Below are 26,611 nucleotides of genomic sequence, written 5' to 3' on the forward strand. Positions count from 1 at the left end.
CTTCCCACAGTGTAGGCGTGCACTACTCTTCTTATTCTTTGTACATGATTATGTCTAGTCAGAAATGTTAAATAATGATCATTTAAGATTGGCGATAACATACCTGGGGATTAGTTAGGTTTCTCTTTTGGTACCAGATTCTTGTGGTCAGGTCAGGTGTGCAACAAAAAACCCCAATAATATAGGTATTGTCCAAGTGCTCAAAGTAAGAAAATATATATTAATAACACTTCCCCGTATACAGCTGCAGCCCAATTTACGCACTTTCCAGCCTGGCCAAAAATAGCAAAATACACGATATATAGATACATCCTATAAAGAGGAAAGGAAGGCAATACAATAGTGCAGATGGTAACAAAATTATAAAACAATACGAAAAATTGATAGTTCGTTCACAAACTGACACGTGACAGCAAACTCATCTCCAAATTCTTTTCGAGATTTCTAAATCTGAACATCTTTTCTCTATATATACGAGCGCCCCATTGTGTATTTTTTCAATTCTTGTGGTCGAGTAAGGGAGTGGGAAGGAGTCCTGATTTACTTCTTCCGAGGGCTTCTCCCTTGGTAGTCGTGTTCTGGGCAGAAGAACTTCCGCTGTAAAGGCCTCTAGTCTGGACAGACATAACACAAATCAGCTCAGTGTAGTGTTTGGGCATGAAAAGCCACCCAAAATATCACCACTGCCTACTATGGTAGCCTCCAAATCTGGAGATGAAGGATACTTATTGTAGCAAAATAAAAAATAACAATGTTTTTTTTCCATGGTACTTATCACCATTTATCGGAGAGGTGACTTATTGCCACCTAGTGATAAAATGAGGAAGCTCAGTGGAAACTCCTTTAACTTACTTAATTTTCTATACAGACTGTGTTATTATTATCATTATTACCTTTTATATAGCGCCAACAGGTTACGCAGCACTTAATATAATACATATATTTAAGGGGTTTGACAAGATGAGAATTGACAGACTAAGACAAACCGATATATATTCGGTGGAGAGAGCTCTGCTCGCAAGCTTACAATCTTGAGGGAATGGGGTGACAAACATACGGCACAGAGAAACGGTGAGAGGTAGTTTGGTGGTTGTATCGGTGGCAATGAAGTATTATTCTTACTTTTGAAAGATATTTTTACAAGGATGGCTTGCATGTATTAATACAATTAAACATAAAACTAAAAAAAAAGCTTTTCTAAACATATAGGTAATGAAGTTTTAGTAACACCCTTTTCCCATGACGCACCCACATCCACAAAACGGCCCCTTTTTGAGCTATGGAAACATAGGTTGAGGGTCCATATTACATACACCACACAACACAACACAGGGGTGGATAAAACTAGGTATTTAAGCTCCTTTAAACTGACTTCAGCCATTGCACTTCAAGGCATTTCTATGTTTGCAGGCTACATTGTTTGCATCAGCAGGCTCCTCGGAGAAAGAGAGGTGCACCCAGGCAGGAATAGTGGGGGAGTTTTAGGTGACTGAGTGTGTTCTGACCGTTGTTCAGTCTACTTCTTCTCAACTTGTTTCACTGCCAGCCCTTTCCCTCCATGTTACATTGGCTTGTATGTCCATCACAGGGTAACAAGTTGAGAAGAAGTAGACTGAACAACGAGTCAGAACACACTCAGTCACCTAAAACTCATTGTTTTAGCAGATCCCATCAAATACAATGTTGCAAAGCAGCCCACTCCTTTCGGCCTATGATCAGCTCTCAGATGTTTCCAAGATGGTACACGGAAGCATTAGTAGCAGATAATAATATAGCCCAATGGTCAGTCACTTCATTTACAGCACTGGAATCTTAAAATAAACAGAACCAAAATGGGATACAATAATAAATAATATTTTTTTTGTCATGAATCCTCTTTAATGTTAAAATTGGGCCTGGCAATTTAAGGCTAACAGCCAATAAAAGACATACGTGCGGCCACCAGCTCGATACGCATGGCTGCAAGCTATCTTCACACACAGACCAGATCTGCTGCATGAGTGGCAGTAAGGGTAACAAAGCAGGCATTTGCACGATTAGCCCGATGACCCGGCCGATATGATATAATTTCAGAAAGAAGTATATTTATATATATATATTTATATTATTATTGTCACGGAAGGCTCTTTGCCTTGGGCTCCCGGAGGGGCCTGAGGGCCAGCCTCCTCCCTACAGACTATGGGCCCTGGCCTTGGAAGGGGTTCTGTATTTGGGGAGATTAGTACAGGGGAGTACATTAGGACTACTTCTTCCCTGGTATGGAGTGCCACATTTCCCCAAGTACCAGAGACTCTAAAGACTGTGAAGCTCGGATGCAGATTTGAGGCGCCTGTATTTTGGGAGGGGATTTATGTGGGGTGTTACTCTCCATCGTGTCAGAACTTATAGGACAGAAACCTCTATGGCCGCTATTTGCACCAGGATCTGATATCCAGCAGGTTTCAGCCAGAAGTCAGGGAACAACCCATGTTTACCATCCTCCCTACAGACTACAATAGCGACCCCCTACTTGGCTGAGGTGGGCTGAGTGCAAATACTGAGCTGTGTGCAAAGGAGGACCTGATGGAGAACTTTGTGTGGTTTGCTGTGTCTTTTGTATGTAAATTACCCCCTTGAACTGTTTAAATACCGGTGTGTTTTCACATAAACTAAGTCCTGTTTTCACCTCACCATGAGTGCTGTCTGATGCTTGGGGTGGGCTGCTATGACACTTTATTGTCATTTTTAGGACAATAGCCACATTGTGTAGCTAAGCTTCGGGTAGCCACAGTGCCAGCACAGCTCTGTTGCAGCGTCATCCCCCCTTCTCTATACAACACTGGTTCTGTGTGGCCCTTAAGAGGTTAATCACTCGTGTCCCAACAAAGGAATGTTTGGCGGGAGTACCCAGTCGGGGTAGAGGGCGTCACGTCACAAATATATTTTTATTATATTATACAATTTTGGCATAAATAAGCATCAAGACATGTGAAAATATATAATTTGGGCAATGCCGTTTTGCATGATTGAAAGGTTAAAAATTTGACCCAGAAAAAGGTCTCCTTCAAAGAGAATCACTTTGGATTTCTAAATTCAAAATTCTTTACCCACAGGATCCTCGTTGTTACGGAGAGGTGAAGGTAGATGAGCAGTATTCAATCCCATGACGTCTGGCTTCACAGATCGTACAGATGGAACCAGAACGCTGGACCAGGTAGGCTCAGAGTTTACACAATTTGAGCAAACATCCATGCGATGATCAAGGCTTTTGATGTGTGCCCCACATTTTGTGCCCTATCTCAGCGGGATTCATCAGTGTGGCCCTTTGGTACTGTAATGATAACATACTGAAACAGGGCCCCTTATGTTAAGATGGAAGCAGCTGAGGTCACTGATGAGGTCATGGAAAGGTCTGCAGTTCAAATACAAGGGAGGAGCTGCGTGATGACAACAGACATGCACACATATGACATCTTTCAAGTGCATGCGCAAGGTAACCATTATACCTGTTTTCCGAGGAAGGCCTTACAACAGGCTTTCTGAGAGGGATGCAACAGCCCCAGTCAGTTAAATGTGAAAAAGGGTGGAAGGGGAACAGGGCGGGGAATGGACGTGCCTAAACTCCGCTCCCTCATCTTGGACATGCCCCACAAAGTAGAAAAGAGCCACTTATTAGGTTGAGGAGCCAAGGTCCCATCTTAATCCCAGAAGACTATTTGTCACAATAAGGGAATGCACTGCCTATGGAGGTGGGGACAACAAGTATTGTGGAGGCTTTCATAAATAAACTGGCTTGGTAGTTATCCAGAAAGGGTATTGAGGAGCACACATAGTAACTTAAAAGCTGTTGATCTGGCTGTCCATCAAGTCTCGAAATATTTTTTTTATTCATCTTGATCAGTGCAACTATGGACATCTTGGAAAGGGTGGACTTGATGGACATATCTTTTTTAACATTACTTAACTTTGATAACAGGAATTTTTGTAGGATCACCTCTATATTATTCCGGCATTGAAATTCAACATTTTCCCCTAATTTTGTATTTTGCTCTCATTACATTTTTCCTCTCTCTTATGATCCCAAATCATCCATTGTTTCTTTCCCTTCCATCCAATGTGACCCTTCTTACATAGCCCAGAGTTTTCTTTTTTATAGTGGCACTTCAGAATTTCAACTTACTAAATGTATGATGCATGATGAAGGTCATGCGTAGTACATAAGTTAAGTGAGGTGGCTAAAGAAATACCACTGAATTAATTATGTATTCTGCTTTTTTTGCTGTAAGGATATTTTTATTGAGTGCAAATAAACTCTCATCTTATATGGCTCACAGCATCTATATGCATAGCATCTGAGCCAAACAGCACTTCTTGTGAGTGTGGAAGTGGAACATAAAGGGGCAACAATGAATTATGTATTTTACAAAAAACATTATACCATTGTTTTGTGGGTTTTTTTTTTCCTATGTGTGTACATCTATAAAAAGAACCAAAGAAGTGGATCATTATGAATTATATATTGTTTGTATCAAAATGTGTTCAAGAGATGGACACGTTTGGTATTTTGTGTGTTGGGGAAAATAACATTATAAATTATAGTCAGGTATATAATAATTTTAACTGCATGGACCTTAAACTTCCCAGATGATTTATAAATGTAAATATCTAATTGATGTTATTATGTTTCTTGTTTTGAGACTACCTAATTAATGACACTGAGTCACATCCAAAGAAAAGCAAAATATGCAAGGCAAAAAATTGTGTTTAATCTGGTTACAATTAGACAAGGAGGACAATTGAAATGTGTTATGTATCCCTCTGGCAGCCAAAAGGTTAACACAACATCAAGCCATAAACCTCCTACTGTCTCTTACCAGATATATGACCCATAGGGGTTTTGCAATATACATTTTACAGAAAGTGTAATAAGTTTACAGGTAGAATGGGTCTTGCCCGTTACCTGGTATATTTCAATATCAACAAGCTCATTTTCAATGGAAATTTTTTAAAACTTAATTTTCAATCAGTCTTTCTGCAGAGAAAGTAGAGATTAGTACCCAGAATTGAACATAAGACTTTTCAGGTATTATTAGGTAACTACATAACCTACATCAAAATAATTCTGATAGTACGGGTATCTGATATAAAGTTTATATCAGAAAAATGGAAACTTTAGCTATAATTTAGAAGAATAAAACTGCACCCCAAGAGATGATGTTGCCTTCTGGAGAAGATTCTTATTTTCACCAAACAAGAATTTACAACAGGTTAACTTCTTCCACATATTTACTTTTTTTTAACCCTTAAATATTGTCCAGTTTAATCACACTTATATTATGCTTGGTCTCCTACCCATCATAGTGGTCTTGCTGTATTAACCTCTACTTTGTCTTCTGGCAGCAAATCCCTGAAACCATCTCTTTCTCTCCTTAATCGGTGCTCACATGAATTGATCTCCATTAGTATGAGTACTCTTTCCAATTCACTTTCTTTTAATTATTTTTCTGGCACTTTGCTCAATTTAGATTCTCTGCACAAAACAGCGTAAGTACATACTGTGAGTACTTAAGTAACATTCCTTAATCAGTTTACCTTTACCTTGTCAATGTCTCTTTCCACGGAACATTATACAATGACACATTATTAATTATATTCTTATTTTTAATACAATGCTGGTGTTGGTGGTTGTCCAAAGCATTCTACAAAGAGAGTTGTATGGAGCCTTTGTCATAGATATGTAAAGGGCCAATGACCTAAGAAATCAAATCGTACACTCATTTCTGATGCACCAGTAAGACAGATAATTAAAGAAGTGGTTGTTTATGGCATATTGAGCAATATGGCGATTGGTTATTGTCTCAAAGACAGAGTGATCTACATAGTATTCTTGTTTTTTTTTTTATCAGGTATGATGGCAATGAAACCAACATAACTGCTATTAAACTTACAAAAAGACATCTTAAGATTGACCAAAAGCCCCGGCACCTGAACCCCACAGTTCTTGCTTGCCAAGACATACTAATGATGCTATTCTTTGACTGAAATACCGGTAATTTAAATAGTTTGTTGAATAGACTATTTAGCTAGCATCCCCGAAGCAATACTAATCTTACGTATATTTCCAGAAGGGATTACATTAATATGACTTGCTAAACATGATCCGGGTAACTCTTTGGGTGACCAAGTATAGTTTGCTGATAAGACCCACAGAGAAAGAAAATTAGAAAAGCTGTGATGTGATTACATATGTCATACACAAAATTAGCTTTATTTTTTATATCTGCTAGTGTGACCTGCTAAGCAGAAATATGGTTATATGTATTTTTATCTTCTTTGTAATTGTGTTTTTAAAAGCTTCAAATATATAGAAGAAAAATGTGTGTATATGAAAAGAAAGGAAATAAAATTGGTTTGAAATGTGAAAGATAACAATTATAGCTGTCCATTTGAAGGGAACAGAATTCTCCCTCTCTAGTCGCTGTCACTTCTCTCAGCCAACACAGCATCAGTGTCCTCGGTGATTTGCAGAAGAGCATGGGGATCGGGACTTTCTCCTCTCAACAACTCAGCTCCTTCCCCTCCTTCTTCATCACCCTCCCCGCCAACTTCCACCATTTCTGTTGCCTGGACCTCAACTTCACCCTCTCTGATCTTCTTAACATAGAAAGTGAATGGGGGCACCTTGTAGACTGCTGTTTTGGAGCGGGCATAGACAGGGTGGTCAGGTGTGAAGGACTTTTTCAACTTGTCCCTAGAGGTCTTCATCTTCTCCCGCCTTTCGTTTGTCACTATCTTGGTTCCCAGCTTGGTCATTCTCTTCTCTATGTTGTGCCTGGTCTTCTCCAGATTCTGCTTGGTCTTCTCCAGGTTCTCTTTGGTCTTAACTTTGGTCTTTTCCATCTTCTCTTTGGAAAAAGCTTTCTTAATGTCATCAACCCGCCGCATTCCACTCTTTTTTATACGTTCAGCTCTGGACTCCTCAATAATCTCTTCTAATTCCACTTCCTCATCGGATGACAGTTGTATGTGCTCTTCATCTTCTTCTTTGTTTTCTTTTGGTTGTTCTTCTCCTTCTACCTCCTGCTTCTCTGTATCTTTGACAGATTTGCTGATGCTCAATTTGGAAGGCAACTTCACCTCATCCTAGAAAAGGAGATAATAAATAAAAAATAAATAATTAACATGTTATTAATTCCTGTATACAAAGAAAATAACATTGTTTGGGGGGATGTAATTGTGAGAGTTTTTGTTGTATTATGTAAAAATTAAATCTCTTCTCTTTTAGTGTACATGACACTTTTAGAGAGCAAGAAATTTACATTTTACATTACACAGTATAAACCAAACTGGTAGCCAACAATTATAGATTAAACTATACTGTTATCATAAGTTGCCTAATAATATGTTTATATGCGTTTTGGAGTACAAATATGCACTGCTTCTAATGCAATGAACATATATACACACCCAAAATGCTTGGTTCACATCTCAAACTGCATTCTGTATACCACAGTTACTCTGTAAAGTATGGGTATATATTGTATACCTGCATGTTGAAAAATGTCTAACTTTGCTATAAGTTTGTGGATGTCCAATCCGTGTAAAAATGCTAACAAATGATTGATGAATGAACACATGATTCTTCCACAATTTGGGTATCTGGGAATACCGAACATACCAACATGGCGGCGGCAAAACGTAGACGAAGACACACAACACGAATAATCTTCGTGTTTGTCTTCATCTTTGTTTACTAATCTCCCTGGTCCCTTCCCCATCTAGCCTACCTAATCTACGCAGCATCACAGGGGTTAACAGGAGTGGAAATGCGTAGGTTTGCCATCAGGAGTTAAAGGGTCGTGCGAACAACGCCTGCTGGGGCCTCCTTTGGAATCAACCAATTGGTTGATGCTAGAGGAGGCCCCTGCCGAATAAAGTCGTTATAATGGACATTTAACTCCTGACGGTGAACCTACGGATTTCCGCTCCCGTTAACCCCTGTGATGCTGCGTAGATGACGGGAGTAGACATCCGTAGGTTCGCTGTCAGGAGTTATAGACTTTTATCTCTTGGAGCGGAGAGACAGGCCAAGTTCACCGTCAGGAGTTAAAGGGCCGTTTAAGTGACTCTATTGGTCGCCTACAGGCATCAACCAAACCAGAGGAAGCCCCTGCAGGCGACCAATAGACTCACTCGCATGGCCCTTTAACTCCTGACAGGAGTGGTCTCCCCAGGCCAAGTTGCGGCACCAGGATTTTAAATGTCCATACAAGCGACTCTATTGGCCGCCAGCAGGGGGCTTGTCTGCCATCAACCAACGAAGGCTCCTGCCGGCGACCAATAGAGTTGCTCATATGGACATTTAAAATCTTGTCGCCAAAGCTGCTGCGTAGTGCGTACCTTGTTAACCCCGTATTAACCTCTTCTACAAAAAAGGAACACGAAGAATCTACAGGAATATTCGAACCGAACAAGCAAATATTCGTGAAATACGAAGATTCCCCCCCCCCACGAAGATGAACACGAAGTGTTGGCCTGCGCTCAAGTCTAGCAGAGAAACTGTTATGAAGATCTTTGTAGGTGAGACTCAGGATTGTACATTGAACCATAGAGTTTACAAGCAGCCAATGAAAAGATTGGCAGAGTTGAGTGATGTTAGAAGAGTGATGGGTAAGAAATATAAACCTAACAGTAGCATCCATGATGGATTGTGTGGTGGCAAGATGGGTAGACCAGGAAGACTAACTAAGACTGACTTGCAATTGTGATGATAATGAGTGTGTAGACAATAGCTTTAGTTGCATTGCCCTGCATTGTGTTAGGAAGGGCAAGTATGAGACATGTTTTTAAGATTTAGGCGGCAGTTTTTGTAAATAGATTTTACGTGAGGGTTTAGTGAGAGGTCAACATCGATGGTGCCAAAGAGACAGTGATTGTGTGGGGTAGGATGGTGGCTGCATCATTGACGGAGACTCTCAGGAATGTTAGTAATGCTTGTAGTCAAGGTGAGAAATTCACTTTTCGAATTTTGGGAATCGTGCAGATATCCTGTTAGAACCAAAGACAAGGCAATAATTGACAAATAGTGAAGGGGAGAGATTAATGGAAGAAAAGCTAGATCTGAGTGTTATTAAAAAATATAAGTGCCATTTATATTTTATAATATGTTTAACCCATTTAAAGGTTATTGAGGATAAATGCTCCGTCTAGTGGATACTCAAGTTTTAGAATGCAATATAAAATGTTGAGTTGAGAATGGCAGGTTCCGTGCATTGACAAAGCACCCTGACTTCTCTTTGTCAAATGGCGCTTGACAGCTCAGCAAAGCCCTGATAGGACAGAACTTGCCAATAACTACACATGCAGCTATTGGCTTGTAAGCTGGCAGGTATACTCTGAAGACTCTGTTCATGCACAATCATAATTATATATATATATACTTTTTTCTGTTCTGTTATAGGACTGAGTCCTGATGTACATTGCCATAATTCTTTACTTACTGGTACAGTGCAATAGAGTGTTTCATATGATATTTATACTTTACAGTACATGATGGAAAGGCACACAGTGCTTATGGGTTAACTCTCTTTATCTTATGAAAGTCATCACTGACACGTGGTCTCTTTGTCCATTGGTTTAAACTTTAGACAAGTTTATCCAATTTTCTGCAATGTGCAATTGGCTGCCAAGGAAATATTTTTTCTGAACAGTATTTTCCATTCTCTAACTCCATGCCAAAAAACTCCATAAACACAGAACAGCTTATGCTTGTGTCTTACTCATACACAGCCATTTTTGTCTGATAAACCTTTTCCAAATTCTAATAAAATATACAAAAATAGAGGCGCCCACAACCTAAAAAGCATAAAAGGCACAACAATTCACATTCTGTGTTGTTGCTAGAATAATTATGACCAGTAAGTACACAAAACAAGAATTCCGCGCATGCTCAGTGAATACCATTCAAAATGCATAAATCTGTTCATTTATTACTTTACCCACCACTACGGTGTACTTTGACATGGTGGCGGGCTAAGCAATATATGGCCATGTAGTGTGATGGAATCCCCTATATTTATGCCTTAGATAAATATACACGGTATTTACAGGGCATGCGCTGAATTCTTGTTTTGTTTTGGTAAAATAAAATAAATGTTTGGGATTTCAGTTTAAGGTAATTTTACTCAGGCCACATTATTACCGTATTTTATTAAAAGTACAATCATTTATGGATCATCGTTGGATAAACGGTGACATTGTGTATTGATTATACTTATAATGACTTTTTAAAACTGTTCTTTCATTGCCGGAACCTAATGATTGTTGTAAAAATGTATAACATGGCTGCCCAAACCAAAATGGGTAGACTTTCTTAAAATCGTCCAACTGCAACTCAAACACATTAACTCATTAGGAAATATTGCAGCCAAGAGAGAGAGACGGAGGAGAGAGTAAAAACAGAATAATGAGCGAATAATGAGAATAATGGTGAGCTGAATATATTTATGAGTGTATCATAGTAATATGCAGCCCTAAAAGTCACAATAGTGTGCATATATATGCATTCAAATTTAAAATGAGCATGTACTAGAGCATAAGTCTCTCTGAGGCAATGTAAGGGGCACGCGTTACAGCAGGGGCGGTTAGTGTAGTGGCTGGGAATATGGGGTGCAGGTTTGATTTATTCAGTTAATGCGAACACCAATTTTTGATTAAGCCGCATGCACGTTCTGCATTCCAAGGAGATGACGATGTTAAGTTAGCAGCTGCCCACACTTCATAGAATGCGTACACGGACATACGGCGCTCTACAGTGATTGGAAGGGTGACGTCTGCCTTGCTGGCTGCTTGACAACACATGTAGTACACCCTAGATGACTATGGTTGCTAATCTGAGAAGATACAGTGTTTTTTTCTATGCTACATAACACAAACACATCATTAATGAGACACTCCAGTTATCATGTGACCTTTAAAGCATATGTTAGCTGAGAAGTAACTTTAAATGTGTTGTCCGCTAATCAATAAATGGGAGGATGCTTCATTTACCCCGTTCCCCATCCCATTATATTTTCCATGCTGAACTGATCTCCTGAAGTGTGGTTTACTTACCCCTCCCCATGCGTGCATGCATGGAAAATGCTTCCACTGATTTCTATAGCAGCCAATCAGTAGAAAGTATCTTCAGACCAAGTAGGTGGCAGGGAGCTGCAGCTTCTCCCTAAGGTGTTATTTTGTTTAACCTTTTTATAGAATGCATATTAAAGTACTCATAAATATGTTACTTGTGTGTCTGTGTACATATATTATTGTGTGCGTTAGTGTGCATGGTAGTATGTTACTTTATGTGTATATGTTACTATGTGTGTGTATATGTTACTGTGTGTGTGTGCCGTATATGTTACTGTGTGTGTATATGTTACTGTGTGTATATATGTTACTGTGTGCATAAATATGTTTCTCTGTGTGTATATGTTACTGTGTGTGTATAAATATGTTTCTCTGTGTGTATGTTACTGTGTGTGTATAAATATGTTTCTCTGTGTGTGTATATGTTACTGTGTGTGTATGTTACTGTGTGTGTGTGTGTATGTTACTGTGTGTGTATATATGTTACTGTGTGTGTGTATATGCTACTGTGTGTATGTTACTGTGTGTGTGTGTATGTTACTGTGTGTGTATATATGTTACTGTGTGTGTGTGTATGTTACTGTGTGTGTATATATGTTACTGTGTGTGTGTATATGCTACTGTGTGTGTATAAATATGTTTCTCTGTGTGTGTATATGTTACTGTGTGTGTGTATATGTTACTGTGTGTGTATAAATATGTTTCTCTGTGTGTGTATATGTTACTGTGTGTGTGTGTGTGTGTATATGTTACTGTGTGTGTATAAATATGTTTCTCTGTGTGTGTATATGTTACTGTGTGTGTGTGTGTATATGTTACTGTGTGTGTGTGTGTGTGTATATGTTACTGTGTGTGTATAAATATGTTTCTCTGTGTGTATATGTTACTGTGTGTATAAATATGTTTCTCTGTGTGTGTATATATGTTACTGTGTGTGTATAAATATGTTTCTCTGTGTGTGTATATGTTACTGTGTGTGTGTGTGTATATGTTACTGTGTGTGTGTGTGTGTATATGTTACTGTGTGTGTATAAATATGTTTCTTTGTGTGTATATGTTACTGTGTGTGTGTGTGTGTATATGTTACTGTGTGTGTATAAATATGTTTCTCTGTGTGTATATGTTACTGTGTGTATAAATATGTTTCTCTGTGTGTGTATATATGTTACTGTGTGTGTATAAATATGTTTCTCTGTGTGTGTATATGTTACTGTGTGTGTGTGTGTGTATATGTTACTGTGTGTGTGTGTGTGTGTGTATATGTTACTGTGTGTGTATAAATATGTTTCTTTGTGTGTATATGTTACTGTGTGTGTGTGTGTGTATATGTTACTGTGTGTGTGGGAGGTGCTTTTGAGCCCACACCACTGATGAATGAGGAATGGAGGAATGAAAGATCAGGTTAACCCTCAAGTTTCTATTTAAACCCTGGATTTAGTTACTTCACTTATTCACTTCTGGAAAATGTAGTATACTCTGCTGCCATGGCAACATCCAAACTGTTTGGTGAGAATTGACTTATGGGAGGTGGATCAAGGACCCTTCTCTATCTCAGCTGTTTGCACCAGTCACATAGAATTGAAATGGCCGGAGTAGTTGTAGATAACAAGAAAAGTTGGGGACCCTAGCGGGGGATCACGAGAGATGTACACCCTGACAAACTTTCTGTTGTCGTATCACAGGTCTAGGGGCAGAGTTTCTATCTGATGGTTACAATACATGCATTTTACTGCAGAGTTTGTAAAAATGGCAGCTGGTGAATGGGAGGCTGAATTTACTGCCAGCCTCTCAGCATTTCAAGTGGCGTAAATAACGACAAGCAGTGCTATTTGTGGACATGCTGTGTTATTCCCAGGCCCTGTCCTGGCTCTCATCCATAACCATTTTAAGCTCACCCAGCTATGTATTTTCTATGCATTCTTGGTTCACACGGCAGCCCCCAGGTCAAAAATAGAAAGGGGCCCCAAAATGCCATCAGAAACACATGAAAGATATATGTTAGATGTGTGATTGTATCTATATACAGAAGCTTTGAACTTGCTTATTTCTGTGTCTTTTTTTTTTAGTTAGCGTTTGTCAGAATTTATGTCTCATTTCTCTGTATATGCGAATCAATGACTTTGTCTGTCCCCTGAGAATCTGGATGATCACAGGTATTTTAAGGCATATTTTATTTCTCACGGTGTGTTAACTGATATTTGGTTTCCTAGCATTGGGACAAAAATATATTTGCTCTTGTGGCGCAGTTCTAATTAGTACATAGCAGAAGAAAACAGTTCTTTCTATTATTACGCTTACAAGCCCCTGGTAGACATGCGCAGCCAGTTCCACAGCACGGTGTACGGAGTAGTCTGCATCCCCAGCCTCAAGTACCACAGACGCTGAGTTCAGACTGAGGCTGGGTTGCAGTATAGGCCACATCCCTGGCCTCAAGTGAGTTGCACACCGCATCTCGCAGCATGATTGAGCTGGAGTTGGAGGATGGCGTGTCCTGTCGTCCTATGGCATGTCCTCATTGATGGGATTCTGGGAATGCTGCAGAAAGGGTGTTCCTGACCTGTAGAGGTGGTGTCCTGATGCTGGTGGGAGGAGCCTTGAACCTACTTCCCTACATAAACTCTGCTCATCGTTCATTCCATGCTTGATTGTTGCCAAGCTGTTGTGGCTGTCTCCGTACAGTCACCATTTCCCTTGTACTACCTGCTGCAGCTCACTGACCCTACTTGACCTTATTTGACCTTCCAGCTTTTGACCTTTGGCTGTATGCTGCCCTGTGACCTTAGTTCTGTAACCTGTTGTGCACCATTTGCCACCTGCCTTGACCCTGTGGACTGTGTATTGACTTTTGTCCTGGCTTTGTGGACTGCCTACCTCTGGGAGACTGCACCTCCTGCTTTACGCTCCCAGCCCATCATATGCATAATGAAAGGCCAACTTATGGAGTCTCCTGAAATGTTTTAACTCACCTAGAGAAACTTATATATTTGTGTTACTAATATTTCCAGAATAGAAGCAAATACAATATCCCTAGAACAAGGGAAATATGGCATCTGTGATTTTACTGCTGGAGGTATTTGTCAATATATGACAAATTGGCAGCTTGTAGTCCAGTGTGTTTTTTTTCTTTTATCTACAGTTTCCCGTAACAACCAGAACATGAAATCTGCTTTTGCAATTAGTATCTAAGCAGAATATAATGGAACAATGGGCAGAGCCGTCATGGAGAGGGCATCAGGCATTAAACAATGAGTGTGAACTGTGGACGGAAACAAGAGGTTTCCACAAGCTAATTACTGACCCGGCATTTAGGAATAAGGACATTATTTAGGAATAAAGACATTAACCCTTCAACAAACAGTGTTGGGATGGATTTCTCACCAGTCATTATAGATATGTTCCCAAAGTGCTGCAGATTTCAGAGAGCTTTGTGGCAGTAGTCATGTTAAAACTTTAATTTTACTGGGTTAATATGAATACATTTGTAATTCAGACATTAGCATTTCTGGATTCTGTTGATCAGAAATATTGCTTCTTGTCGGGTCTGACAAAAATGTGTATTCTAGGTCAGGAGAGTGAAGAGCTGCACATATCATGACTGCTGTGGGATTTAAATCCTGAGAATTCCATTGCAAGAACAGGTTTTAGACATGACTGATGAACGGTCCATGAGATTCAGGGTACAGATGATGCACAAGGATTTCAGGCCTGACCACAGCTAATAGCCAACAATCCTACCGTGTTTCCCCGAAAGTAAGACAGTGTCTTACTTTCTTTTTATCCCTAAAAGCCCCACTATGTCTTACTTTCGGGGTATGTCTTATATTGGGAAAAAATTGAGAGTGATGGGAGTTATGATGTACTTTTAGAGCATAATTAGATCATGAAAAAGACATTGGAAATGGTACAGCATAACACCCATCACTCTCACACACTTACCAATCAACACACCTACCAATCCACACGTATACCAATCCACACACATATACACCAATCCACACGTATACACAAATCCACACACATATACACTAATCCACACACATATACCAATCCACACACATATACACCAATCCACACACATATACACCAATCCACACACATATACACCAATCCACACACACATACACCAATCCACACACATATACACCAATCCACTCTCACTTAATGCTTTCCTACCTTTCCTTTCTTCTTTCAGCTTCTTTTCCTCCTCTTCGCTCCTCTTCTTCAGTTCTGTCTTCTTCCTGGTTCAGAGGGCACGGACAGCGGTGGGCGCGGCTTCAGTGTTGTGCGCCGGGATCTGACAAGAAACCCCGGCGCACAACAGCTGTTGCCGCGCAGATCACAAGGGAGCGGTATCGGAGGTCATTAACAGACCTCCGGCTCCCTTGAGTGATTTTAAGCCGGGTTGAACCCGGCTTAAAATCACTCAAGGGAGCCGGAGGTCTGTTAAAGACCTCCGATACCGCTCCCTTGCGAGCCTGCTCCTCCAGCGGCGGACATTACTGTCCGTCTCTGGAGGGGTGCCGGGTGCCGCAGGTTGGCACCCCCTGGAGTGTGGCGCCCTGTGCGGTCGCACACCCCAAAGGTCGGCCCTGCTCTAAGGGGCCGGCCTTAGGGGTCTGCGGCCGCACAGGGTTTAAATAAAAACATCGGGGGTTTTTTTCAACTTTATTTAACATCCTCCATGTTAAATAAAGTTAAAAAAACTTTATTTAACATGGAGGATGTTAAATAAAGTTAAAAAAAAACCCCGATGTTTTAATTTAAATCCTGTGCGGCCGCAGACACGTAAGGCCGGCCTTGGTGGGGACTTCCCGGCCCCTTAGAGTGGCGGACCCGGCAAATCCCCCGTGTCCCCCATATGTCTTACTTTCGGGGTACGGCTTATATTAGCCGACCCCTCTGAAACCCCCGATACGTCTTACTATCGGGGGTGTCTTACTATCGGGGAAACACGGTATGTATATGGAGCTACGAGAGCTACAAAGTCTATTGCAACTGCCCATTAAAATTGCTATGGTCCTTCAGCATCTAGTATGATCTAGTATAGTTTGACACAGTCATTTCCACTGCCAATAAAAACTGAGAAATGTCTCCACTAAAGCACCTTACCCCAAGGGAATTTTTACAGTGATTTTAGGATCTACAAGAATTATTTGTTACTAGTTAAGTTCCTGATCTACATGTAATTCAAGGAGAAATCTGATTGCGTCTTGGAGTCAAGAAATATTTTTTTCCCCCTGATGGCAGATTTCGAAGTAGCTTAATTAGGGTTTTTTTGCCTTCTTTTGGATCAAGAATAGGAAGGTTAGGTAGAAGAGTTGAACTTGATGGACTTAGGCCTTTTTGTCAACCTTATAAACTATGTTAATGAGACAACTAGAGGAAACATGGGAAAAATCAAAGATGGTAGACAAAATGCTAAAATCTGAGGTTTAATGAGCATAAAAATAAGCTCTTACTCTTTGAGAAAAGAAAATGACCATGTGGCAGATAATGTACACCACGTTTTCCTGGACCAACAGCTAATTGCTCTGTATCCAATTGAATGTGCGTATGTTTAGTGGAACTGGCCTGCTCTAAAACCAGATGGAGAAGATAGTCTTCTTCTTCTTACTAAAATAATACTTCTGCTTAGGAATCCACAGGGCATGCCATTACCATCCGAAAACAACTTCTTTTAAGGCATAATGCCTGGTGGTGTCATGCTTAAAATAATCCACCGTTCAAACTGATAATGAATGCTAAAGTAATATTATTAATGTATGTACTGCCAGCTGCGTGGGCTGCATGGCAGGGTTGGTAAATCAAGTGGTAGAGATATCACAATCATTCATATGCATTGGTATTTCACTGCTTATAAGACTTATTTTCAAAAGGTACAGTACATATATATATATATATATATATATATATATATATATATAACAGGTCTGTCTTGATATGGAATTACAATGAAAAGCTTTTACTGAACTATATATGTCTGGCTAAACACCATGGGAGAAACAGTTCGCCAGCAATCTAAATTGAAGGAATGTAAATTAAAGCAGCAACTCTAAGAAAGCAACCAGTTTTTGCCAACAATTAATTTTACTTAAAAACCCTAAAATCTGGGGGGGGGGGTTAGCTAGCATTACAAACAAAGAAAATATTCATTGTAAACATTTATATAGTATTGCATTAATATGAATAAAAACAATCATTGACGTGTGCTAATTACAGATCAATCTAATCTATACAACCATCCAAACACACTGTGCTACAACAGGCGTACACTACAGTTTTGTTACCCAGGTTATTCACTGCTCTTTCTCACTGAGTCACTGGATTAATCCCACTTTTTCTTTCCACGGTGACCGTTACCATAACAAATTCAAAAACAGCATTCTGGAAATATAAACTCTTACGTCTGCAAGAGACACAAAACTAGTATGGATTGTAGAATTATTATACAGCATAATAGCCAGGACATCTTCAGGAAAACAGTTCTTTTATATTTTTGTATATTTATTAAGATATATCTTCCCATTATTTAAATTACAGGATTAGCTCATTAGACCACTATTACAGTACTTCCCTTATCGTGGTATGTGAGACGGATATTTCCTTACATTTTTAAAGAAAAAGTATAAAATGCCTTAAGCTAACATAAGTTGAAATCAGGTCCTAGTTTTACTCTAGGGAAGAGTGTTTATAAGAATGGGTATTTTAGAGGCAGTTTGTATCATCAGAACAGGGACGTTGTCATTCCAACACCATCATTTTACAGTGTATTATGTCACAGGCAATGCTAGTTATGTGCTATGCCCTTCAAAATGTCTGAAGTATTTTCTAGTTGGGGTCTTTACCAGGCTGATGTTACACCAGTAATCTCTCTCCAGTTTTAACACTAATTCTTAGATGTTTCATGAATTAAAGCTATGTCCAAGCAATGCGTACAGTGGAAGTTGTATAAAGGTTTTGTATATATAAAGTCATCATACGATGGTTGATATACATGAAATATCAACTGTTCCGAGCAGCCATGGAAAATCGGAGTCTTAGTACAAAGGTTAACTCATCGTAGGCAAATCTGTGTATAATTTAGGAGCACCATAGGAAATTGTAGGAGCAAACCTTCTTTTATTAGTCATGAAGGGATCAATATAAATGCATAAATGTAAGAAAACACAAAAAGTTAGGTGCCGGTAATAAACGTTTAGATGGTATGGATTTTTTTACCCTAGCTAGGGGTGCCCTGAGGACAGCTGGAAGGCTAGGATCTAGCCACTGGTTATCTGCGACAGATACAGAATCACGAACAGGCAGAAGTACACAAGGCTTGGACAGGAGGGCTCAGCTTTGAGAGAGCTGCTAATGCTTGATTCCTGTAGGCACGAAGAATGCAGGGATCCTGCATGTCTGGGACGTGAATCACAAAAGCTAAATATGGGTTGTAGCTCCTGCCAAGAGAATAGTGTCTGCTTACGGTCTACACCAGGAGATGAAAAGAGGCAGCAGAAGAAATTAAAGCTGGGAATAATTCTGCAGAGAGAACCCCAAAAAATAAGTAAAAGGGTTACTTTTATCTGGGATTTTGATGCATAGTTATGGGAATATTTTTGGTCAGTGGCGGAACACAATAATTCAAGTTGTATTTGGATCAATGTGTTCCGTATTTCTTCCCAAGAAAGCATAGGTATAAAGATTTTCTCCCTTTTTGTTTAGTCTGATGAACTTTCTTTAATTGCCTCAGGGTCAGCTATATCTTCAATTAGCTAGCATTGTCTGTCCTCATCTTAGCTCCCATTTAGAGGAATAATGTGGTATTTTTGGACCAGCACACATGTGAAGTTCAAAGATATGCCCTTTAAAACCTCATGAGATGAGTTGATCAGTGGATGCTGGGAACAGAGAGAACGCTGAACCACAGGTAGATCAATGATTCCCACTATAGAGGATACAAGAACAGCCGGGTTATATAACAACGATAAAGACAACTTTTTATGTGCTAGTCCAGGCCTGTCCATCTAGGGTGAAGTTCATTTATAATTCACAACTCATCCTAATGCTCAAGAAGAGTATTTGAGTCACATATTTTTGCATATATATGTAACAGACTTAGATATCATCACCGCTAATTACATAGTTACAAGCACTTCTCATATTGCACGGATATAAAAAGTCAGAAAAATCTTCTGGCACAGATAGAGGAGGCACAAGCATTATGTGAATCCATCTTCCCACACACACACGGAGCAGAAAACACCACCTCTCACATCCCTACCCATGGAGAGACACTCACTCCTTGCCCAAGAAAAATTCCTTTAAGCCCACGCCTCCCACACACTGGCCCTTAAGTGTATCTAATTCTACTAACCTCATCAGATCATGGACACAAACAGTATATTTCACTTATTTCTTAAAATGCACCAGTAACCTAAAACACATAAATTTCTAGAAAAAAAAAACATACACCTTTTTTCTTGCATGTTTCTTGCATTCATGGCAGATTGCTGAGAGACACTTTGGGTATTTAGTTAACTTATCAAGATTATTCTCAGAGGAGCTCTGCTCTTCCCCCTACCCTGTGTAAGGTAGAAATAAAAAACTATATGCTCATTGCCCTCTGCTCCAAGGGTGGCAGGGGGTAATTGCCCTATGGGCTGCTCAGATTTAAACATTTTGAGCCACATGTTTGCAATTCCACATGTCTCCACCAGGGTGTCCAGAGCATCAATGGTTTAAGACCGCATTTACATAATGGCTGAATTGGCTTTTGTGCATCCACTTTCTGTAAATATGTTTTGGATATGACTCAGTAGCATATGTTTGTCTGACTTGAGTTGCTTTTTTACTTGGTCACTTGACTGGATTGGCCTTGCAGGCTAAATGTAGCCTCCCTGCTCTTTCTCCTAGTCTGTGATGGATTGAGAGACAATATTTAGCCAGACAGGGGGCTGCCCAGTACCCCTGCCCCTGTGCAAGTTCATAATGTACATTTCCCACACAAGAAAATAATTGTTGCTTTGAGTAAACAAACAAAACCTCTTCTGTACAACACACTTCTAACTGCAGGAAGGAAAGCATTTGTTAAATTTACAAAGATCAATCGACTTATCTGAATTGTGAGTGGACAAAGCTCGTAAGATTGTTATTTTAACTAATTTGGATTCCTAATTAAATAGAATGTAAATGGTTAAGATAACCTGGACCGTCCTTTAAATGAAGCAAATAAATAAGCAAATAAATTATAAGCAAATAAATAAAAGTAAAATAATTGGCACAGGATGAAAACGTGGAATTGCGCTAACAGATATGTAGTAGAAATACATTTCGTATTTAGTTCTCAACATGCATACATAGGGGCCTGGGCTGCATTTGCAGGAGGCAGAGCACTTGACCTTTGATATGTTCTGTAAATGCCATTGCTGTTATATTTTTAATACGTCCATTAAAATACGTCGGGAGGAATGTCCATTAGTTAGTAGAGGAATAATATTTCAAGATTGGTGTGGTTTAAGAAATGAACACATATTCTTAACATTTCCCATGTATAAAATATTTGCAGTCTCTCTTCTTTTTATATACCTTGTGTGGAAATAAATGAATATGCGTGTAAAGAAAAATGGTGGGGAAAAATAAATGAAAGAAACCCTAGAGACTTGCTGATCCCATTTGCAGCTTTCCTGAATTGAATGAATCGTGCTGGACACCGTTGCTAGAAAAACAGTCTAAAAATGGAAATGTATGCCTGGTGTTTGCTGCTGGAACAAGCGCTAAAAACAATACTCTATTATAAACTTAACAAAGATTAACAATTGAAGTATCAAGATATTCCTGCAGGCAATTTATTTGGGACATTTTGCACAAATAGTTCTAAGTTTTGGATCATAAGAGATATTTTATTCCTGCCTTTTTCTCTTTTCTCTTCTATGTGTTTTTGTATTTTTAATACTGTTAATTACAGTCCATGTTAGAGGGAACACAAACACACTTTCACATAGTTTACAATCTATTTTGTAAAAAAGTATATACTGACAAAATAAAATGTGTTTTAGCAATATTCTTTATAAAAGTATAACCTATAACAAAATTTGAAGTGATATCAGACTAGGCATGATAAGGTGGGCCCGGCACTTTAAGGCCAACGGCCGTCTGATGACTTAAGCGCAGCTAATAGCAGTATACGAGCAAGCATACTCTACGTATTTATGCTCATGGAACGTGCAGCCATTTGCTCGGCGTATCTCATACCCATAGAGATCTCTCTTAAGTGAGAACAAGTAAACACACCAGGCTAAGGAAAAAAGGTACAGCAAGGCTCTTCCCTCTCGCCCCATTTCCTCTCATTAGATGACTAGCGCAGAAAACCAAAAAGAAAAGGGCCAGGGCGGCAATGGGGACTGAAAAATTCTTAGCAATCGTATCCCTCTGCTGCAGTTATGCTACATCATATATAATTACAAATGCCATCCAGTACTAATCTTTTCTGTATTATTTCTATCTACTGTATAAATAATAATAGTGGTTTAATGTATAGGTATTCTAACGGATGTGAAGGAGATAGACACATCCGCTGCTTAATTCATGCCTTCAGGGAAAAGTTAGTGTTTAGGAACTGGTGAGAATATACTCAGTGTCAATCATAATATATCCTGCAGGATAACAAACTGAAACTGGAAGGTGTATTAAAATGATTCATTGTCTGTCTCATAAGGTCTGCAGAAAGCACAGACTTTAACACAATGAACCACATATAAACAGGCTAAAACAGACAAGTACATTTTACATAATAATATTTTACTTCATAGAACATGGATGACTGGGTCCGCTGCAAGATAAGTATGCTCTCTCTCTCTATATATATATATGAAAAAGTATTTTCTTCTATTTTTCTTTACTTGTCACATTTAAATGTTGTAATGATCGTTTCATTTATTAAAGGTAAAGATTTAATCAGAACCTATATCACCCATGTGAAAAAGTAACTGCTCCCCTAAAACTAGTAGCTGGTTGTGCCACTCTTGGCGGCAAAAACTGCAATCAAATGTTTGCAATAACTGGCAAAGCATCTTTTACGAGGGACATTCAAAAAGTTTCTGCACTTTTTAAATAAAAAAACTTATATATATGTAAAAGTCAGCCACATTGGAGGGTTTTCGAACATGAACTGCCTTTTTCATGTCATGCCACAGCATCTCAAATTCAAGTCAGGGCTTTGGCTAGGCCATTTGAAAACCTTCATTTTGTTTCTTTTGAGACATTCAGCTTGTGTGCTCTGGATCATTTTCCTGCTGCATAACCCAACTGAGCTTGAGGTCACAAACTGATGGCCGGACATTCTCCTTCAAGATTTTCTAAAAGTTACCCAGGCCCTGAACAGAAAAGCATCCCCAGACCATCACACTACCACCACCATGTTTGACTGTTGGTATGATGTCCTTTTTGTGAAATGTTATGTTAGCTTTACACCAGATGTAATGGGACCAATGTCTTCCATAAAGTATCACTTTTGACTCATCAGTCCACAGAATATTATCCAAAGGGTCATCAAGATGTTTTTCGTCAAATGTGAGATGACCCTTTGTGTTCTTTTTGGTCTGCAGTGGATTTTGCCTTGCAACTCTCCCATGGATGTAATTTTGGCACAATCTCTTTCTTCTAGTGGAATCTCAACTGAGGCAGGGGAGGTCTGCAGCAGTTCTTTACATGTTAGTCAGGATTCTTTTCTAAGCTCCTGGGTGCATCATCAATGTGCTTTTTGGAGGAATTTTTGTAGGCCGGCCACTCCTGGGAAAATTCATCACTGTTCCAAGTTTTTTCCATTTGTAGATAATGGCTCCCCCTACTCTTCCCTAGAATCCTAGAGCCTTAGATACGGCTTTGAAACACTTTTCATAGTGATGTCAATTACTTTGTTTCTCATCTGTTCTTGAATTTCTTTACATCGTGCGCTGCTTTTTGAGACCTTTTAACCTACTTTGCTAGATAAGTTCTGTTTTTTATTGATGGTTAGATTCAACAGGACTGGCAGTAGTCATGCCTGGGTGTGTCTAGTGAAATTAAACTAATTATCAAATAAATACAATTTTCACATGGGCCTGGTTGGGTTGGATAGTTTTTTCCTTGTATACGTTAAATAATCAGTTAAGAACTGCATTTTGTGTTTACTCGGGTTATCTTTGTCTAATAGTAAAGTAGTTTGGAGTAGCCGTTTTAGTCCAGTGATGCAGAACAACAGAATTCTGTAATATATTTTTATTGGACAGTATTTTGTAATGACAAGCTTTCGGGAGTGCTCCCTTTATCAAGTCAAAAGTTTTTCTGGAAGACACCTGAAAGTTTGTAATTCAAATTACTATTACAAGTATTACAAGATTCTGCAACATTATGTTATTCTGCTTCTAATATTAAAATTGATTATTATGTTATTATTATTACTTGATTAGTGTGACAAATATGCTATGCAAAATAACAAGAAATCTGGAAAGGGAAATGCTTTTCTCAGAGCACTGTGTATATATGTATATATATATATATACGGTATATATATATATATATATATATATATAATTGCTGGCCAAATTGATTAAAACATTCTGTATATAAAGGTTATGGTGATCTGGGACTGGTAGGAGTTCCATGTCCTGTTTTATATGGCTGCCTGTGAGCCGCACCCGCATGTACTCTCGCTCGAACTGTGTGCACAGCATTTTGTAATATGTATGCCCACTTCACCCCATAGATGTCTTTGTGTTTCTATCTCAATGCTATAAGTAAGAGGTGAATTTAATCTTTCAATTAACTGGTCACTGATACGTTTGCTGGTCAATGTATAGAGGAAAAGTTACCCACTCAAAATGACAGCCACTTTCTTGGCTGAGAAGTAAAAGTACAAATGTGGCAGGAATAAATGCATAAGTGGTTTAATCCACGCTAGGAAATCCCAATGTACAAATATATTAGCAATATATTTAAGGATATCTCAGAAATAATAACTACCGCATGGACAGAACAGATATCAAGAAGATACTTTTTAATGTTAGATAGCAACAATTTCAGTTTAAACATCGGTATTCGGTACAGTAAGGGTGGTAACTCTCTGGAATGTTTGTTGAGTTGGTGACTGCTGGTACTGTGGATCTTTTACAAGAGTGGATTCCCTTTCGTGCATGGGGTAACCCAGATTGCCTAGAACTAAAGCTTTAACGAGCCATGGTCAGCATATGAATGGCAAAGCACCATAACATTTGTAGCAACCGATGATCTGCCAGCTTACCCTGATTTAACATGAAGAACAATGGATCATTCTGTAAGCACTAGTTATTGAAACCACCAGAAGGTTTAAATCTTGTAGAGCCCCTAAAAAGGCATTCCTTGTGTTCTCCACCTTTCATCAAAGCGATGATTCATTGTTAAAGTATTACTACACCATCTGGTGTTAGTGTTTCAAACTATTAACGATTCCAGTACAACAAATGGGGGATAACAAACCACATCAGATTCTGTTGTTTTCTAAATATAAGTAACAAAAATGTTATCCTATAGAATTGTCTCCAGCTATTCAAACCTGAAAATCAGTTCTCAATGGGAAGTTGCAAAGAGACAACACTGGTCAGCTCCACTGACTGTCAATGCATAGAATTAAATAATATGTATTATGCATATTTTCAAATAATGTTATAAAATGCATATGATTTTTTTTCTACAACTACCATACAAACAACTGGCTGTGTCCTGACCTAGTAACTGAAAGAAACCCATAATGGAACAGCGATCATGATCTGGTAATTGGTGTTAACAAAGTTGGTTCCTTAGAACAGATATTTCTGGCAAAGTACACCATTCCACACCCTTTAACCAAGTCGCTGCTGAATGCTCATATAGCAAATGGAACGCTATAACATTTATCACACTCAAGTGGTTTTTCAAAGAACTTTGAAAAAATGTCATTTTCCAAATAGAAAAAAACATTTTATCAAGGAATACAAACATGTCTAAAACATGAATATGTGAGGTTTAATATATTTTCTAATGTGCCCCATCTTCAAAGTCTAATTTGTCAGGTTATAAGAAAGAATTCAGTCAAAAATAGAAGAAATATGAAATGTACAATAAGTAATACAAAAGAATATAGGATCAGCCTGCCTGTTATTTTCCTATACATGTCATTTACGAATTCATCTACTTCTTTGAAGTAAATTGATCTTCAATAAGAATACATTGTAAGACTGATGTAAGCAGTTAGATACACTAAGTTTAGAAATTGCTACAATGAACACATTGCAAATTCAGTGTTTGGTTCATGACTTGAGAAGAAAATACACAAGTAAAGATACAAATGAAAATTATGATATTTCTATTGGATGTGATAAACCCAAAGCTGACCAACATTTCGAAAAACCACATACCACTACATCTCACCTGGTAGATCATGACTTTGAAGTTCTTGCGTCTCAAGAGTTCGGACTCGTTTACTTCCAGCTTTTTTATCTGTCCTGCCTGTCTCTCAAGGTTCTGCCTCACTGTCTTGACGTTGACGCTAACCTTTCTCACTTTCTCGAGCAGTTTGCTGGCCGTGTTGCTGGTGGTCGCATGGGACTTGGCCAGCTTGGTAAGCTCACCTTGGATGCTGCCCACTACATTTTCCATCTCTTGCTGCCTTTCTTCGAGCTGGGTTTGGGTCAGTTGAATCTGGTCCACTGCACCTATGATCTTATCCAACAGGCTTAACACCAGGACACCATTTATTTGGTCTGCTTTGATGGGCTCTGTCTCTGCTGGCTCCTCTGGAGGAGTCTCAATGGTGGTGGGCTGCTCAATTATCTGCAAAGTTGTATCCTCCATGTCGACTGTTGCTTTATGGGTTGAAGTTCTAACTATGTTCAAGCTGGGAAGAGAGCAGAAGGGAAAAACAAGCGGTGAGAGATCCAGAGACTTTGATAATGCTGGTAACCGGGACGCTAGCCAGAAATAGCAAGCATGGGATGGGTATGTGTGTGTGTGTGTATCTGTGAGCTTCTATGCAGAATAGCAGTGCTCTGCATAACTGTACGGGTAGGACCTGGGAGGAGGGGGGTGACTGTTCCATACTTTCATGTCATTGGCTAACTCCACCCATAGTATATTGGAGAAGCTGGCTGCTGACCTAACCTCTCCCTTTCTGAAATGATTAAAATAGTTATAGGGGGGTGACTCGTCTCCTTGCATGCAAGCACAGGCAGTGGAATGTACCAGCAGAGGGAGAGATGAGAAAAGTCAGGCTGATCATATTATGGGTATCCCTAACACATTAACCTCTTAACTGACAGCAAGCGTTACAACCTTAATGCAAGCTGTAAAAAAAACATTAACCCCTGCCATGATCCTCAGCCATTGTTGGTTGAGATGTTTACTGACACCAAAGCATCAAAGCTATTAAAGGACAAATTGAAAATACAGAATTTGTCATCTTACATAAGAAATTAGTTAATGTTTTGAATCAGTATTGGTCCGACACAATACTGCTATTTACATCCCCTTG

At 39.1% G+C, this 26,611-nt stretch overlaps 1 protein-coding gene across 1 annotated transcript; it reads right to left on the bottom strand.

Moving 5' to 3' along the window:
• Window positions 1-4,723: 4,723 nt before the first annotated feature.
• Window positions 4,724-26,113, bottom strand: CAVIN1 (caveolae associated protein 1). Its single transcript, XM_053452899.1, has 2 exons — window positions 25,513-26,113; window positions 4,724-7,122 (listed from the first exon to the last, which is right to left on the bottom strand). The coding sequence occupies exons 1-2, from the start codon at window positions 25,933-25,935 to the stop codon at window positions 6,451-6,453; spliced, it is 1,095 nt and encodes a 364-aa protein (XP_053308874.1). The 5' UTR covers window positions 25,936-26,113; the 3' UTR covers window positions 4,724-6,450.
• Between the last annotated feature and the right edge of the window lie 498 nt (window positions 26,114-26,611).

This window comes from Spea bombifrons, chromosome 13 (genome assembly GCF_027358695.1).
Source record: "Spea bombifrons isolate aSpeBom1 chromosome 13, aSpeBom1.2.pri, whole genome shotgun sequence".
Lineage (NCBI taxonomy): Eukaryota > Metazoa > Chordata > Amphibia > Anura > Pelobatidae > Spea > Spea bombifrons.